General features: G+C 49.6%; 1 protein-coding gene across 1 annotated transcript in view; it reads left to right on the forward strand.

The window, feature by feature from the left end:
• NBEAL2 (neurobeachin like 2) overlaps positions 1 to 16,467 on the forward strand; it is a 128,856-nt gene that overhangs the window by 31,646 nt on the left and 80,743 nt on the right. Inside the window, 6 exon segments of the mRNA XM_038755708.1 lie at positions 3,509 to 3,592; positions 3,761 to 3,820; positions 3,822 to 3,860; positions 8,872 to 9,410; positions 13,834 to 13,966; positions 16,262 to 16,381. Coding sequence (XP_038611636.1) covers positions 3,509 to 3,592; positions 3,761 to 3,820; positions 3,822 to 3,860; positions 8,872 to 9,410; positions 13,834 to 13,966; positions 16,262 to 16,381 — 975 coding nt within the window.

Consider the following 16,467-nt stretch of genomic DNA (forward strand, 5'->3'; position numbering starts at 1 on the left):
GAGCGCTTACTGTGTGCAGAGCACTGGACTAAGCGCTTGGGAAGTCCAGGTTGGCAACATCTAGACTACCTGACAGCAGGCTCACAGTCTAGAAGGGGGAGACAAAGAACAAAACAAAACATATTAACAAAATAAAATAAATAGAATAAATATGTACAAATAAAGTAGAGTAATAAATCCATACAAACATATTCATTCAATCGTATTTATTGAGCGCTTACTGTGTGCAGAGCACTGGACTAAGCGCTTGGGAAGTCCAAGTTGGCAACATACAGAGACGGTCCCTACCCGACAGTGGGCTCACAGTCTAGAAACGGAAGGTAGAACGGGTATCCACCTCCCGTTTCACAGATTTGGAAACCGAGACCGAGTGAAGCGACTTGCCCGAAGCCACCTGGGAGGCGGGATAATAATAATAATAATGATGGCATTTATTAAGCACTTACTATGTGCCAAGCACTGTTCTAAGCACTGAGGGGATACGTGATAATCAGGTTGTCCCACGGGGGGCTCACAGTCTTCATCCCCATTTGACAGATGAGGCCACTGAGGCCCAGAGAAGTGAAGGTTGTCAGCCGTGGGGCTCACAGGCTTCATCCCCATTTTCCAGATGAGGTTACTGAGGCCCAGAGAAGTGAAGTGACTCACCCAAAGTCACCCGGCTGACAAGTGGCGGAGCCGGGATTTGAACCCGCGACCTCGGACTCCAAAGTCCGTGCTCTTTCCACTGAGCCACGCTGCTTCTCTGTTAGAACCCAGGTCCCGGGACCCCCCCTTCTGCCAGGCCGCCCTGCTTTCCCTTTCGGGGTCGGCTTAGTGATGACGGTATTTGTTCAGCGCTCACTATGTGCCGGGCACTGTTCTAAGCGCTGGGGAGGGATACAAGGTGATCGGGTTGTCCCCCGTGGGGCTCACAGTCTTCATCCCCATTTGACAGATGAGGGAACTGAGGCCCGGAGGAGTAAATAAATAAATAACGATGGCATTTGTGAAGCGCTCACTATGTGCCGGGCACTGTTCTAAGCGCTGGGGGGGATACAAGGTGATGAGGTTTTCCCCCGGGGGGCTCCCGGTCTTCGTCCCCATTTGACAGATGAGGGAACTGAGGCCCGGAGAAGTGAATAAATAAATGAATAATGATGGCATTTGTTAAGCGGTTACTAGGTGCCAAGCACTGTTCTAAGCGCTGAGGGGGGATACGAGGTGATCAAGTAGTCTCCCGGGGGGCTCACGGTCTTCATCCCCATTTGACAGATGAGGGAACTGAGGCCCGGAGAAGTGAATAAATAAATAAATAATGATGGCATTTGTTAAGCGCTTACTAGGTGCCAAGCACTGTTCTAAGCACTGGGGGGGATACAAGGTGATGAGGTTGTCCCCAGGGGGGCTCACAGTCTTCATCCCCATTTGACAGATGAGGGAACTGAGGCCCGGAGAAGTGAATAAATAAATAAATAATGATGGCATTTGTTAAGTGCTTACTAGGTACCAAGCACTGTTCTAAGCGCTGGAGGGGGGGGATACGAGGTGATGAGGTTGTCCCCACCGTGGGGCTCCCAGTCTCCGTCCCCATTTTCCAGATGAGGAAACTGAGGCAGGGAGAAGTGAAGTGACTCGCCCAGGGTCACCCAGCAGACATGTGGCGAAGCTGGGATTCGAACCCACGACCCCTGACTCCCAAGCCTGGGCTCTTTCCTCTGAGCCACGCTGCTTACACCAGTCGAAGCTTCATTTCAAACCCTTTGGCCCTTGGAATAATAATAATAATAATAATAATAATAATAATAATTCAGCTGGGTGACTTTGGGTGCTCAATAAATACGATTCTTCAATCGTATTTATTGAGCACTTACTGTGTGCAGAGCACTGTACTAAGCGCTTGGGAAGTACAAGTGGGCAACATATAGAGATAGTTCCTACCCAACAGTGGGCTCACATGAATACCTGTATATATGTATATATGTTTGTACGTATTTATTACTCTATTTTATTTGGACATATTTATTCTATTTATTTTATTTTGTTAATTTGTTTTGTCGTCCGTCTCCCCCTTCTAGACTGTGAGCCCGCTGTCGGGTAGGGACCGTCTCTAGATGTTGCCAACTTGTCCTTCCCAAGCTCTTAGTCCAGTGCTCTGCACACAGTAAGCACTCAATCAATACGATTGATTGATTGATTGATTACTCTATTTTACTTGTACATGTTTATTCTATTTATTTTATTTTGTTAATATGTTCTGTTTTGTCGTCCGTCTCCCCCTTCTAGCCTGTGAGCCCGCTGTTGGGTAGGGACCGGCTCTAGATGTTGCCAGCTTGGACTTCCCAAGCGCTTAGTCCAGTGCTCTGCACCCAGTAAGCGCTCAATAAATACGATTGAATGAATGAATGAATATGTATATATGTTTGTACGTATTTATTACTCTATTTTACTCGTACATATCTATTCTATTTATTTTATTTGGCTAATATGTTTTGTTTCCCCTTCTAGCCTGTGAGCCCGCTGTCGGGTAGGGACCATCTCTAGATGTTGCCAACTTGGACCTCCCAAGCGCTTAGTCCAGTGCTCCGCACACAGTACGCGCTCAATAAATACGATTGAATGAATGAATGAATGAATTTATTACTCTATTTTACTGGTACATATTTACTCTTCTATTTATTTTATTTTGTTCATATGTTTCGTTTTGTCGTCCGTCTCCCCCTTCTAGACTGTGAGCCCGCCGTCGGGTAGGGGCCGTCTCTAGATGTTGCCGACTTGGACTTCCCAAGCGCTTAGTCCAGTGCTCCGCACACAGGAAGCGCTCAATAAATACGATTGAATGAATGAATGAATGAATTTATTACTCTATTTTACTGGTACATATTTACTCTTCTATTTATTTTATTTTGTTCATATGTTTCGTTTTGTCGTCCGTCTCCCCCTTCTAGCCTGTGAGCCCGCCGTCGGGTAGGGGCCGTCTCTAGATGTTGCCGACTTGGACTTCCCAAGCGCTTAGTCCAGTGCTCCGCACACAGGAAGCGCTCAATAAATACGATTGAATGAATGAATGAATGAATTTATTACTCTATTTTACTGGTACATATTTACTCTTCTATTTATTTTATTTTGTTCATATGTTTCGTTTTGTCGTCCGTCTCCCCCTTCTAGACTGTGAGCCCGCCGTCGGGTAGGGGCCGTCTCTAGATGTTGCCGACTTGGACTTCCCAAGCGCTTAGTCCAGTGCTCCGCACACAGGAAGCGCTCAATAAATACGATTGATTGATTGATTGGTCACTCCTTCGTCCAGTGGGTCGTACCTACTGAGCGCCGAGCACTGGACTAAGCGCTCCGAACAGACACGCGGGCCGGTTTAGGCCCCTGCGGCCTGGAGGCCGGGGTGCTGTCTAGGCGGTAGCCCCCCCCGGCGCTGTGCTGAGCGCCTCCCAGCCGTCCGGAGCGGGGGGCTGACAGGTGGGGTCCCCCCCGGGGAGGTCGGGGGTCGCGCCTCACGGTCCCTCCCCACCCCCAGGTGCCGGACGGGGACGAGGACGCCATCGCCGTCCGCGCCGTCGCCGTCCTCACTGCCATCATGAGCAACTCGCCGGCTGCCAAGGTGAGGAGGGGCCGGGTTACTTGGTAAGCGCCCCCGCTGCCCCTCGTCCCGTTTTCCAGACGGACGCGGGGACGGGAGGTGGCCCGCGTTAGGCCGCGGCCCCCGGGTGCTCGGCGCGGCCTCAGTTTCCCCGGGAGCAGCCGGCAAACCGCCCTCTCCCCCCGACAGGAAGTGTTCAAGGAGAGGATTGGCTACTCCCACCTGTTTGAGGTCCTCCAGTGCCAAGGCCCCCCCGACGCGGCGTCTACTACAGGAGCTGCTCAACATGGTGAGGACCCCCGGACCCCTGAAACCCGTCATCGTGGGGCGCCCCCTGACCTTTGACCCCGGCCCCGCCCAGCACAGGACCCCACCCCCACCCCCCCGCAGCTGGCCGCCCTTTTTATTTTTATTTTTTATGGTAATGATAATGGTAATAATATGGTAATAATAATATTATTATTATTACCATATTAATAATAATAGTATAATTATATATTATATGTTATTATATAATATTGATATATAAGTAATAATAGTATTGGTTAATTATTATTAGTTATTAGTAATATTAGTTATTCATTAATATAATATTACCATATTAATAATAATATTATGATTATATATTGTATGTTATTATATAATATTGATATATAAGTAATAATATTATTAGTTTATTGTTAGTTATTAGTAATATTAGTTATTATTCGTTAATATTATTGATGTTATTATTATAATCCAGCGCTTAGAACGGTGCTTTGCGCATAGTGAGTGCTTAACAAATACCCACATTATTATTATTATTATTATTGTTGTTATTATTGTTATTGTTATTATTATTATTAATGATGGCATTTGGTAGGCGCTTACTATGTGCAAAGCACTGTTCTAAGCGCTGGGTATTTGTTAAGCGCTTAGGATAGGCCACTGTTGTAAGCGCCAGGGCAATAACAACCCTAACAATGATGGCATCTGTTAAGCGCTTACTATGTGCGAAGCACTGTTCTTTCATTCATTCATTCAGTCGTATTTATTGAGCGCTTACCGTGTGCAGAGCGCTGTACTAAGCGCTTGGGAAGGAGAAGTTGTAGATATATAACTGTTCTAAGCGCTGGGTGTTTGTTAAGCTCTTAGAATAGGCCACTGTGCTAAGCGCTGGGGCAATAACAACCCTAACAATGATGGCATTTGTTAAGCGCTTACTATGTGTGAAGCACTGTTCATTCATTCATTCATTCATTCATTCAATCGTATTTATTGAGCGCTAACCGTGTGCAGAGTGCTGTACTAAGCGCTTGGGAAGTACAGATTGGAGACATTTAACTGTTCTAAGCACTGGGTGTTTGTTAAGCGCTTAGGATAGGCCACTGTGCTAAGCGCCGGGGCAATAACAACTCTAACCATGATGGTATTTGGTAAGCGCTTACTATGTGCGAAGCACTGCTCATTCATTCACTCAATTGTATTTATTGAGCGCTTACCGTGGGCAGAGCGCTGTACTAAGCGCTTGGGAAGTGCAAGTTGGAGACATATAACTGTTCAAAGCGCTGGGTGTTTGTTAAGCGCTTAGGATAGGCCACTGTGCTAAGCGCCGGGGCAGTAATAACCCTAACAATGATGGCGTTTGTTAAGCGCTTACTATGTGCGAAGCACTGTTCTTTCATTCATTCATTCAGTCGTATTTATTGAGCGCTTACCGTGTGCAGAGCGCTGTACTAAGCGCTTGGGAAGGAGAAGTTGTAGATATATAACTGTTCTAAGCGCTGGGTGTTTGTTAAGCTCTTAGAATAGGCCACTGTGCTAAGCGCCGGGGCAATAACAACCCTAACAATGATGGCATTTGTTAAGCGCTTACTATGTGTGAAGCACTGTTCATTCATTCATTCATTCATTCATTCAATCGTATTTATTGAGCGCTAACCGTGTGCAGAGTGCTGTACTAAGCGCTTGGGAAGTACAGATTGGAGACATTTAACTGTTCTAAGCACTGGGTGTTTGTTAAGCTCTTAGGATAGACCACTGTGCTAAGCGCCGGGGCAATAACAACTCTAACCGTGATGGTATTTGGTAAGCGCTTACTATGTGCTAAGCACTGCTCATTCATTCACTCAATCGTATTTATCGAGCGCTTACCGTGTGCAGAGCGCTGTACTAAGCGCTTGGGAAGTGCAAGTTGGAGACATATAACTGTTCTAAGCGCTGGGTGTTTGTTAAGCGCTTAGGATAGGCCACTGTGCTAAGCGCCGGGCAATAACATCTCTAACAATGATGGCATTTGGTAAGCGCTTACTATGTGCGATGCACTGCTCATTCATTCATTCAGTCATATTTATTGAGCGCTTACCGTGTGCAGAGCGCTATACTAAGCGCTTGGGAAGGAGAAGTTGTAGATATATAACTGTTCTAAGCGCTGGGTGTTTGTTAAGCTCTTAGAATAGGCCACTGTGCTAAGCGCCGGGGCAATAACAACCCTAACAATGATGACATTTGTTAAGCGCTTACTATGTGTGAAGCACTGTTCTTTCATTCATTCATTCATTCAATCGTATTTATTGAGCGCTTACCGTGTGCAGAGCGCTGTACTAAGCGCTTGGGAAGTGCAAGTTGGAGACATATAACTGTTCTAAGTGCTGGGTGTTTGTTAAGCGCTTAGGATAGGCCTCTGTGCTAAGCGCCGGGGCAATAACAACCCTAACCATGATGGTATTTGGTAAGCGCTTACTATGTGCTAAGCACTGCTCATTCATTCATTCAATCGTATTTGTCAAGCGCTTACCGTGTGCAGCACGCTGTACTAAGCACTTGGGAAGTACAAGTTGTAGATATATAACTGTTCTAAGCGCTGGGTGTTTGTTAAGCTCTTAGGATAGGCCACTGTGCTAAGCGCCGGGGCAATAACTACTGTAACAATGATGGCATTTGGTAAGCGCTTACTATGTGCGACGCACTGCTCATTCATTCAGTTGGGTAGGGACCGTCTCTATAAGTTGCCAACTTGTGCTTCCCAAGCGCTTAGTCCAGTGCTCTGCACACAGTAGGCGCTCAATGAATACGAATGAATGAATGAATGATTATCAGTAAGCGCTTGATAAATGCCGTCATTATGATGATGATGATGATTACTATTCTAGACCGCGAGCCCGCTGTTGGGTAGGGACCGTCTCTATAAGTTGCCAGCTTGTCCTTCCCAAGAGCTTAGCCCAGTGCTCTGCACACAGTAGGCGCTCAATGAATACGAATGAATGAATGAATGATTATCAGTAAGCGCTTGATAAATGCCGTCATTATGATGATGATGATGATTACTATTCTAGACCGCGAGCCCGCTGTTGGGTAGGGACCGTCTCTATAAGTTGCCAGCTTGTCCTTCCCAAGAGCTTAGCCCAGTGCTCTGCACACAGTAGGCGCTCAATGAATACGAATGAATGAATGAATGATTATCAGTAAGCGCTTGATAAATGCCGTCATTATGATGATGATGATGATTACTCTTCTAGACTGTGAGCCCGCTGTTGGGTAGGGACCGTCTCTGTAAGTTGCCAACTTGTCCTTCCCAAGCGCTTAGTCCAGTGCTCTGCACACAGTAGGCGCTCAAGGAATACGGATGAATGAATGATTATCAGTAAGCGCTTAATAAATGCTGTCATTATTATGATGATGATTACTATTCTAGACCGTGAGCCCGCTGTTGGGTAGGGACCGTCTCTATCAGTTGCCAGCTTGTCCTTCCCAAGAGCTTAGCCCAGTGCTGTGCACACAGTAGGCGCTCAATGAATACGAATGAATGAATGAATGATTATCAGTAAGCGCTTGATAAATGCCGTCATTATTATGATGATGATGATTACTATTCTAGACCGTGAGCCCGCTGTTGGGTAGGGCCCGTCTCTATCAGTTGCCAGCTTGTACTTCCCAAGGGCTGAGTCCAGTGCTCTGCACACAGTAGGCGCTCAATGAATACGAATGAATGAATGAATGATTATCAGTAAGCGCTTGATAAATGCCGTCATTATGATGATGATGATGATTACTATTCTAGACCGTGAGCCCGCTGTTGGGTAGGGCCCGTCTCTATAAGTTGCCAACTTGTCCTTCCCAAGCGCTTAGTCCAGTGCTGTGCACACAGTAGGCGCTCAATGAATACGAATGAATGAATGAATGATTATCAGTAAGCGCTTGATAAATGCCGTCATTATGATGATGATGATGATTACTCTTCTAGACCATGAGCCCGCTGTTGGGTAGGGACCGTCTCTATCAGTTGCCAACTTGTCCTTCCCAAGCGCTGAGTCCAGTGCTCTGCACACAGTAGGCGCTCAATGAATACGAACGAATGAATGAATGATTATCAGTAAGCGCTTGATAAATGCCGTCATTATGATGATGATGATGATTACTCTTCTAGACTGTGAGCCCGCTGTTGGGTAGGGACCGTCTCTGTAAGTTGCCAACTTGTCCTTCCCAAGCGCTTAGTCCAGTGCTCTGCACACAGTAGGCGCTCAAGGAATACGGATGAATGAATGATTATCAGTAAGCGCTTAATAAATGCTGTCATTATTATGATGATGATTACTATTCTAGACCGTGAGCCCGCTGTTGGGTAGGGACCGTCCCTATCAGTTGCCATCTTGTCCTTCCCAAGCGCTTAGTCCAGTGCTCTGCACACAGTAGGCGCTCAATGAATACAAATGAATGAATGGATGATTATCAGTAAGCGCTTGATAAATGCCGTCATTATGATGATGATGATGATTACTATTCTAGACCACGAGCCCGCTGTTGGGTAGGGACCGTCTCTATCAGTTGCCAACTTGTACTTCCCAAGGGCTGAGTCCAGTGCTCTGCACACAGTAGGCGCTCAATGAATACGAATGAATGAATGAATGAATGATTATCAGTAAGCGCCTGATAAGTGCCGTCATTATGATGATGATGATGATTACTATTCTAGACCGCGAGCCCGCTGTTGGGTAGGGACCGTCTCTATCAGTTGCCAACTTGTCCTTCCCAAGCGCTTAGCCCAGTGCTGTGCACACAGTAGGCGCTCAATGAATATGAATGAATGATTATCAGTAAGCGCTTGATAAATGCCGTCATTATGATGATGATGATGATTACTATTCTAGACCGCGAGCCCGCTGTTGGGTAGGGACCGTCTCTATCAGTTGCCAACTTGTACTTCCCAAGGGCTGAGTCCAGTGCTCTGCACACAGTAAGCACTCAATGAATGAATGAATGAATGATTATCAGTAAGCGCTTAATAAATGCCGTCATTATGATGATTATGATCCTCCCCACAGGCGGTGGAAGGCGACCACGAGTCCCGCCCGCCCCCGGCCATCCAGAACGAGCAGCCCCTCCTGTTCCTGGCGCGCTGGCTCCCGGCCCTGCCCGGCGCGGCCCTGCGGGTGTCGGTGGCGGAGCGGCTGCGGGCCCTGGGCGACGCCGGGCCCCGCAGCCGCTCGGCCTGCGTGCGGGCCGGCCTGGTGGACGGCCTGCTGGACGCCCTGGGCGCCGGGCCGGGGCTGGGCCCCCGCTGCGCCCACCAGCTGCTGCAGCTGCTGCGGGCCCTGGGAGGCGTCTCCCTGCGGGCCGGCCAGCTGCGCCGCCTCTTCCGCCTGCCGGGGCCCGCGGCCGGCCCCGTGGTGCGGGCGCTGGCGGGCATGGCCCGCCGCCGGGGCCCCCACCGCGCCCTGCGCTACTTCGACCTGGCGCCGGGGATGGCGGGCATCATGGTGCCGCCCGTCCAGCGCTGGCCCGGCCCGGCCTTCTCCTTCCACGCCTGGCTCTGCCTCGACCCCGAGCCGGCCGCCCGCCGGAGGCGGAGGCAGCTCTACAGGTGAGGGGGACCCGCCCCGTGCCCGCTTCGCCCCGCCGGGCGTGCCGTCCCCCGTGGGGCTCCCTGTCTTCGTCCCCATTTGACGGGTGAGGGAACTGAGGCACGATCTACCTCAGTTCTCTCTCAGGCGCTCAGTAAATAAGGATCATAATAACGATGGTGTTAAGCGCTTACTAGGTGCCAAGCCCCATTCTAAGCACTGGGGGGATACGAGGTGATCAGGTTGTCCCGCTTTACAGATGAGGGAACTGAGGCACGATCTACCTCAGTTCTCTCTCAGGCGCTCAGTAAATAAGAATCATAATAACGATGGTATGTGTTAAGCGCTTACTAGGTGCCAAGCACCGTTCTAAGCACTGGGGGAATACAAGGTGATCAGGTTGTCCCACAGGGAGCTCACTGTCTTAATCCCCATTTTACAGATGAGGGAACTGAGGCACGATCTACCTCAGTTCTCTCTCAGGCGCTCAGTAAATAAGGATCATAATAACGATGGTGTTAAGCGCTTACTAGGTGCCAAGCCCCATTCTAAGCACTGGGGGGATACAAGGTGATCAGGTTGTCCCACTTTACAGATGAGGGAACTGAGGCACGATCTACCTCAGTTCTCTCTCAGGCGCTCAGTAAATAAGAATCATAATATCGATGGTATGTGTTAAGCGCTTACTAGGTGCCAAGCCCCGTTCTAAGCACTGGGGGGATAGAAGGTGATCAGGTTGTCCCACGGGGGGCTCACAGTCTTCATCCCCATTTTACAGATGAGGGAACTGAGGCACGATCTACCTCAGTTCTATCTCAGGCACTCAGTAAATAAGAATCATAATAACGATGGTGTTTGTTAAGCGCTTACTAGGTGCCAAGCACCGTTCTAAGCACTGGGGGGATAGAAGGGGATCAGGTTGTCCCACGTGGGGCTCACTGTCGTAATCCCCATTTTACAGGTGAGGGAACTGAGGCACAGAGAAGCAGCATGGCTCAGTGGGAAGAGCCTGGGCTTCGGGGTCAGAGGTCACGGGTTGAAATCCCAGTTCCACCAATTGTCAGCCGGGTGACTTTGGGCCAGTCACTTTAATAATAATAATAATAATAATAATAATGATGATATTTGTTAAGCGCTTACTAGATGCCAAGCACCGTTCTAAGCACTTGGGGGATACAAGGGGATCAGGTTGTCCAACGTGGGGCTCACTGTCTTCATCCCCATTTTACAGATGAGAGAACTGAGGCACGATCTACCTCAGATCTATCTCAGGCGCTCAGTAAATAATAATCATAATAACGATGGTATTTGTTAAGCGCTTACTAGGTGCCAAGCCCCATTCTAAGCACTGGGGGGATACAAGGTGATGAGGTTGTCGCACGGGGGGCTCACTGTCTTCATCCCCATTTGACAGGTGAGGGAACTGAGGCACGATCTCAGTTCCGTTCTATCTTAGAAGCCCCATTCTAAGCACTGGGGGGATACAAGGTGATGAGGTTGTCCCACGGGGGGCTCACTGTCTTCATCCCCATTTGACAGGTGAGGGAACTGAGGCACGATCTATCTCAGTTCTGTCTCAGGCGCTCAGTAAATAAGAATCATAATAACGATGGTATGTGTTAAGCGCTTACTAGGTGCCAAGCCCCATTCTAAGCACTGGGGGGATACAAGGTGATCAGGTTGTCCCACTTTACAGATGAGGGAACTGAGGTACGATCTATCTCAGTTCTCTCTCAGGTGCTCAGTAAATAATCATAATAACGATGGTGTTAAGCGCTTACTAGGTGCCAAGCCCCATTCTAAGCACTGGGGGGATAGAAGGTGATCAGGTTGTCCCACGGGGGGCTCACTGTCTTAATCCCCATTTTACAGGTGAGGGAACTGAGGCACGATCTATCTCAGGTCTATCTCAGGTGCTCAGTAAATAATAATCATAATAACGATGGTGTTTGTTAAGCGCTTACTAGGTGCCAAGCCCCATTCTAAGCACTGGGGGGATACAAGGTGATCAGGTTGTCCCACTTTACAGATGAGGGAACCGAGGCACGATCTACCTCAGTTCTCTCTCAGGCGCTCAGTAAATAAGAATCATAATAACGATGGTATTTGTTAAGCGCTTACTAGGTGCCAAGCCCCGTTCTAAGCACTGGGGGGATAGAAGGGGATCAGGTTGTCCCACAGGGAGCTCACTGTCTTAATCCCCATTTTACAGATGAGGGAACTGAGGCACGATCTACCTCAGTTCTCTCTCAGGCGCTCAGTAAATAAGAATCATAATAACGATGGTGTTTGTTAAGTGCTTACTAGGTGCCAAGCACCGTTCTAAGCACTGGGGGGATACAAGGTGATGAGGTTGTCGCACGGGGGGCTCACAGTCTTCATCCCCATTTTACAGGTGAGGGAACTGAGGCACGATCTACCTCAGTTCTCTCTCAGGCGCTCAGTAAATAAGGATCATAATAACGATGGTGTCTGTCAAGCGCTTACCAGGTGCCAAGCACTGGGGGGTTACAAGGCGATGAGGTTGTCCCACGGGGGGCTCACTGTCTTCATCCCCATTTTACGGATGAGGGAACTGAGGCCCAGAGAAGCGGTGTGGCCCAGTGGGAAGAGCCCGGGCTTCGGGGTCAGAGGTCACGGGTTGAAATCCCGGCTCCGCCAATTGTCAGCCGGGTGACTTTGGGCAAGTCACTTTAATAATTATAATAATAATGATGGTATTAAGCGCTTACTAGGTGCCAAGCACCGTTCTAAGCACTGGGGGAATAGAAGGTGATCAGGTTGTCCCACGTGGGGCTCACTGTCTTAATCCCCATTTTACAGATGAGGGAACTGAGGCACTATCTGTCTCAGTTCTATCTCAGGCGCTCAGTAAATACGAATAATAATAATGATGGTATTTGTTAAGCGCTTACTAGGTGCCAAGCCCCGTTTTAAGCACTTGGGGGATACAAGGGGATCAGGTTGTCCAACGTGGGGCTCACTGTCTTCATCCCCATTTTACAGATGAGAGAACTGAGGCACGATCTACCTCAGTTCTCAGGCGCTCAGTAAATAAGAATCATAATAACGATGGTGTTTGTTAAGTGCTTACTAGGTGCCAAGCACCGTTCTAAGCGCTGGGGGGATACAAGGTGATGAGGTTGTCGCACGTGGGGCTCACTGTCTTCATCCCCATTTTACAGGTGAGGGAACTGAGGCACGATCTACCTCAGTTCTCTCTCAGGCGCTCAGTAAATAAGGATCATAATAACGATGGTGTCTGTCAAGCGCTTACCAGGTGCCAAGCACTGGGGGGTTACAAGGCGATGAGGTTGTCCCACGGGGGGCTCACAGTCTTCATCCCCATTTGACAGATGAGGGAACTGAGGCCCAGAGAAGCGGCGTGGCTCAGTGGGAAGAGCCCGGGCTTCGGGGTCAGAGGTCACGGGTCGAAATCCCGGCTCTGCCAATTGTCAGCTGTGTGACTTTGGGCAAATCACTTCACTTCTCTGGGCCTCGGTTCCCTCATCTGTCAAATGGGGATTAAAACTGTGAGCCCCCCCGGGACAACCTAATCACCTTGTATCCCCCCTGCAGCGCTTAGAACAGTGCCTCGCACATAGAGAAGCAGCATGGCTCAATGGAAAGAGCCCGGGCTTGGGAGTCAGAGGTCATGGGTTCAAATCCCGACTCTGCCAGTTGTCAGCTGGGTGACTTCGGGCAAGTCACTTAACTTCTCTGTGCCTCAGTTACCTCAACTGTAAAATGGGGATGAAGACTGTGAGCCCCACGAGGGACAACCTGATCACCTTGTACCCTCCCCAGCGCTTAGAACAGTGCTTTGCCCATAGTAAGCGCTTAATAAATGCCATCAAAAAAAAAAAAAATCCCGACTCTGCCAATTGTCAGCTGGGTGACTTTAAGCAAGTCACTTCACTTCTCTGTGCCTCAGTTCCCTCATCTGTAAAATGGAGATGAAGACTGTGAGCCCCACGAGGGACAACCTGATCACCTTGTAACCTCCCCAGTGCTTAGAACAGTGCTTTGCCCATAGTAAGCGCTTAACAAATGCCATCAAAAAAAAAAAATCCCAACTCTGCCAATTGTCAGCTGGGTGACTTTGGGCAAGTCACTTCACTTCTCTGTGCCTCAGTTACGTCATCTGGAAAATGGGGATGAAGACTGTGAGCCCCCTGTGGGACAACCTGATGGCCTTGTAACCTCCCCAGCGCTTAGAACAGTGCTTGGCACATAGTAAGCGCTTACCAACGCCATCATCATCATCATTATTATTATAGTAAGCGCTTCGTACATGCCGTCATTATTCTGGTTATCATTACGGAGCGCTCGGGAGGGACGAATCGGCGACGGGGGCCGAAGAAGAAGTCGGGGGGCGAGCGGATGGGGAAGGGGGGGGTGGACTGGACGACGCGGGGGGCCTGACGGTCCGGCCCGGCCCAGTTTCTTCACCTCCAGCGGCACCGGGTTCGAGGCGTTCTTCACAGCCGGCGGGACTTTGGTGGTGGCCATCTGCACCAAGAAGGAGTACATGACCTTGGCGCTGCCTGAGTTCCCCTTCAAGGACTCGTCCTGGGTGGGTCCTCCCCTCCCGCGCCCCGGGAATATCCCCCCCCCCGACCCCCGGCTCCTCATCCCACCCGGTTGAGTGTTGCCAACTTGTACTTCCCAAGCGCTTAGTACAGTGCTCTGCACACAGTAAGCGCTCAATAAATACGACTGATTGATTAAGAGTCGGCCCCGGTGGGCCTCGGTTTCCCCCCGCCCGACGGTCGAGAAGCAGCGTGGCTCCGTGGAAAGAGCCCGGCCTTGGGAGTCATTCATTCATCATCAATCGTATTTATTGAGCGCTTACTGTGTGCAGAGCACTGTACTAAGCGCTTGGGAAGTACAAGTTGGCAACATCTAGAGACAGTCCCTACCCAACGGTGGGCTCACAGTCTAAAAGGGGGAGACGGAGAACAAAGCCAAACATACTAACAAAATAAAATAAATAGGTTAGATAAGTACAAGTAAAATAAATGAATAGAGTAATAAATATGTACAACCATATATCCGTATATGCAGGTGCTGTGGGGAAGAGAAGGAGGTAAGATGGGGGGGATGGAGATGGGGATGAGGGGGAGAGGAAGGAAGGGGCTCAGTCTGGGAAGGCCTCCTGGAGGAGGTGAGCTCTCAGTAGGGCTTTGAAGGGAGGAAGAGAGCGAGCTTGGCAGATGGGCAGAGGGATTGGGGGCATTCCAGGCCCGGGGGAGGACGTGGGCGAATGAATTGAATCATTCATTCCATTCAGTCGTATTTATTGAGCGCTTCCTGTGTGCTGAGCACTGGACTAAGCGCTTGGGAAGTCCGAGTCGGCGACATCTAGAGCTGGTCCCTACCCGACAGCGGGCTCACGGTCTAGAAGGGGGAGACAGATGACAAAACAAAACATAGTAACCAAATAATATAAAGAGAATAAGTATGTACAAATAAAATAAATAAATCATCAATCGTATTTATTGAGCGCTTACTGTGTGCAGAGCACTGTACTAAGCGCCTGGGAAGTACAAGTTGGCAACATCTAGAGACGGTCCCTACCCAACAGTGGGCTCACAGTCTAAATAAATAAATAGAGTAATAAATACAGAGGTCAGGGGTTCAAATCGCGGCTCCGCCAATCAGCTGGGTGACTTTGGGCGAGTCACTTCTCCGGGCCTCAGTTCCCTCATCTGGAAAACGGGGGTGAAGACCGTGAGCCCCCCGTGGGACAGCCTTGATCACCTTGTAACCTCCCCAGCGCTTAGAACGGTGCTTGGCACATAGTAAGCGCTTAATAAATGCCATCATCATTATTATTATTATTATTATTTCGACCCCCGAGCTAATGTCCGGCGACTCGGTGGTCCAGAGAGAAGCACCGTGGCTCAGTGGTAAAGAGCCCGGGCTTTGGAGTCAGAGGTCATGGGTTCAAATCCCGCCTCCGCTAATTGTCAGCCGTGGAGCGCTCACTGTGTGCAGAGCACTGGACTAAGCGCTTGGGAAGTCCAAGTTGGCAACATCGAGAGACGGTCCCCACCCAAGTCTTCATCCCCATGTTCCAGATGAGGTCACTGAGGCCCAGGGGAGTGACTTGCCCAAAGTCACCCAGCTGACAAGTGGCGGAGCCGGGATTTGAACTCCTTCCACTGAGCCACGCTTGTGTCCCCCACCGCCAGCGCTTAGGACGATGCTTGGCCTGTATAATAATAATAATAATAATAATAATAATGGCATTTAGAATGGTATTTTAGACTGTGAGCCCACTGTCGGGTAGGGACCGTCTCTAGATGTTGCCAACTTGTACTTCCCAAGCGCTTAGTCCAGTGCTCTGCATCCAGTAAGCGCTCAATAAATACGATTGATTGATTGATTAAGCACTTACTATGTGCAATAATAATAATAATAATGGCATTTATTAAGCGCTTACTATGTGCAAAGCACCGTTCTAAGCGCTGGGAGGATCCAAGGTGGTGAGGCTGTCCCACGTGTAATAATGGCATTTATTAAGCGCTTACTATGTGCAAAGCACCGTTCTAAGCGCTGGGAGGATCCAAGGTGGTGAGGCTGTCCCACGTGGGGCTCCCAGTCTTCATCCCCATTTTCCAGATGAGGGAACCGAGGCCCAGAGAAGTGAAGCGACTGGCCCAAAGTCACCCAGCTGACAAGTGGCGGAGCCGGGATTTGAACCCACGACCTCTGACTCCAAAGCCCGGGCTCTTTCCCACTGAGCCACGCTGCTTCTCGAAGTGCTTATTGAGGGCTTACCGTGTGCGGAGCACTGTTCTAAGCGCTGGGGCCTGTAGTGAGCGCCTAACAGACCCCCCCCCCCCCGGTCTTCTTACTCTTCCAGCACTCCATCGCGGTGGTCCACCTCGCAGGCCGCCGGCCCTTCGGCCAGGACCTGGTCAACGTCTACGGCGACGGGCGGCTCCTCAGGACGGCACCGCTCCGGTGCCCGTCGCTCGGCGAGGTGGGTGGGGGGGTGCGGCTCCCGCGGCCTCTATACGTGTATATGTGTTTGTACGTATTTATTACTCTATTTATTTTATTTGTACG

The sequence above is a fragment of the Tachyglossus aculeatus genome, chromosome 13, assembly GCF_015852505.1.
Source record: "Tachyglossus aculeatus isolate mTacAcu1 chromosome 13, mTacAcu1.pri, whole genome shotgun sequence".
In the NCBI taxonomy this organism is placed as follows: Eukaryota; Metazoa; Chordata; class Mammalia; order Monotremata; family Tachyglossidae; genus Tachyglossus; species Tachyglossus aculeatus.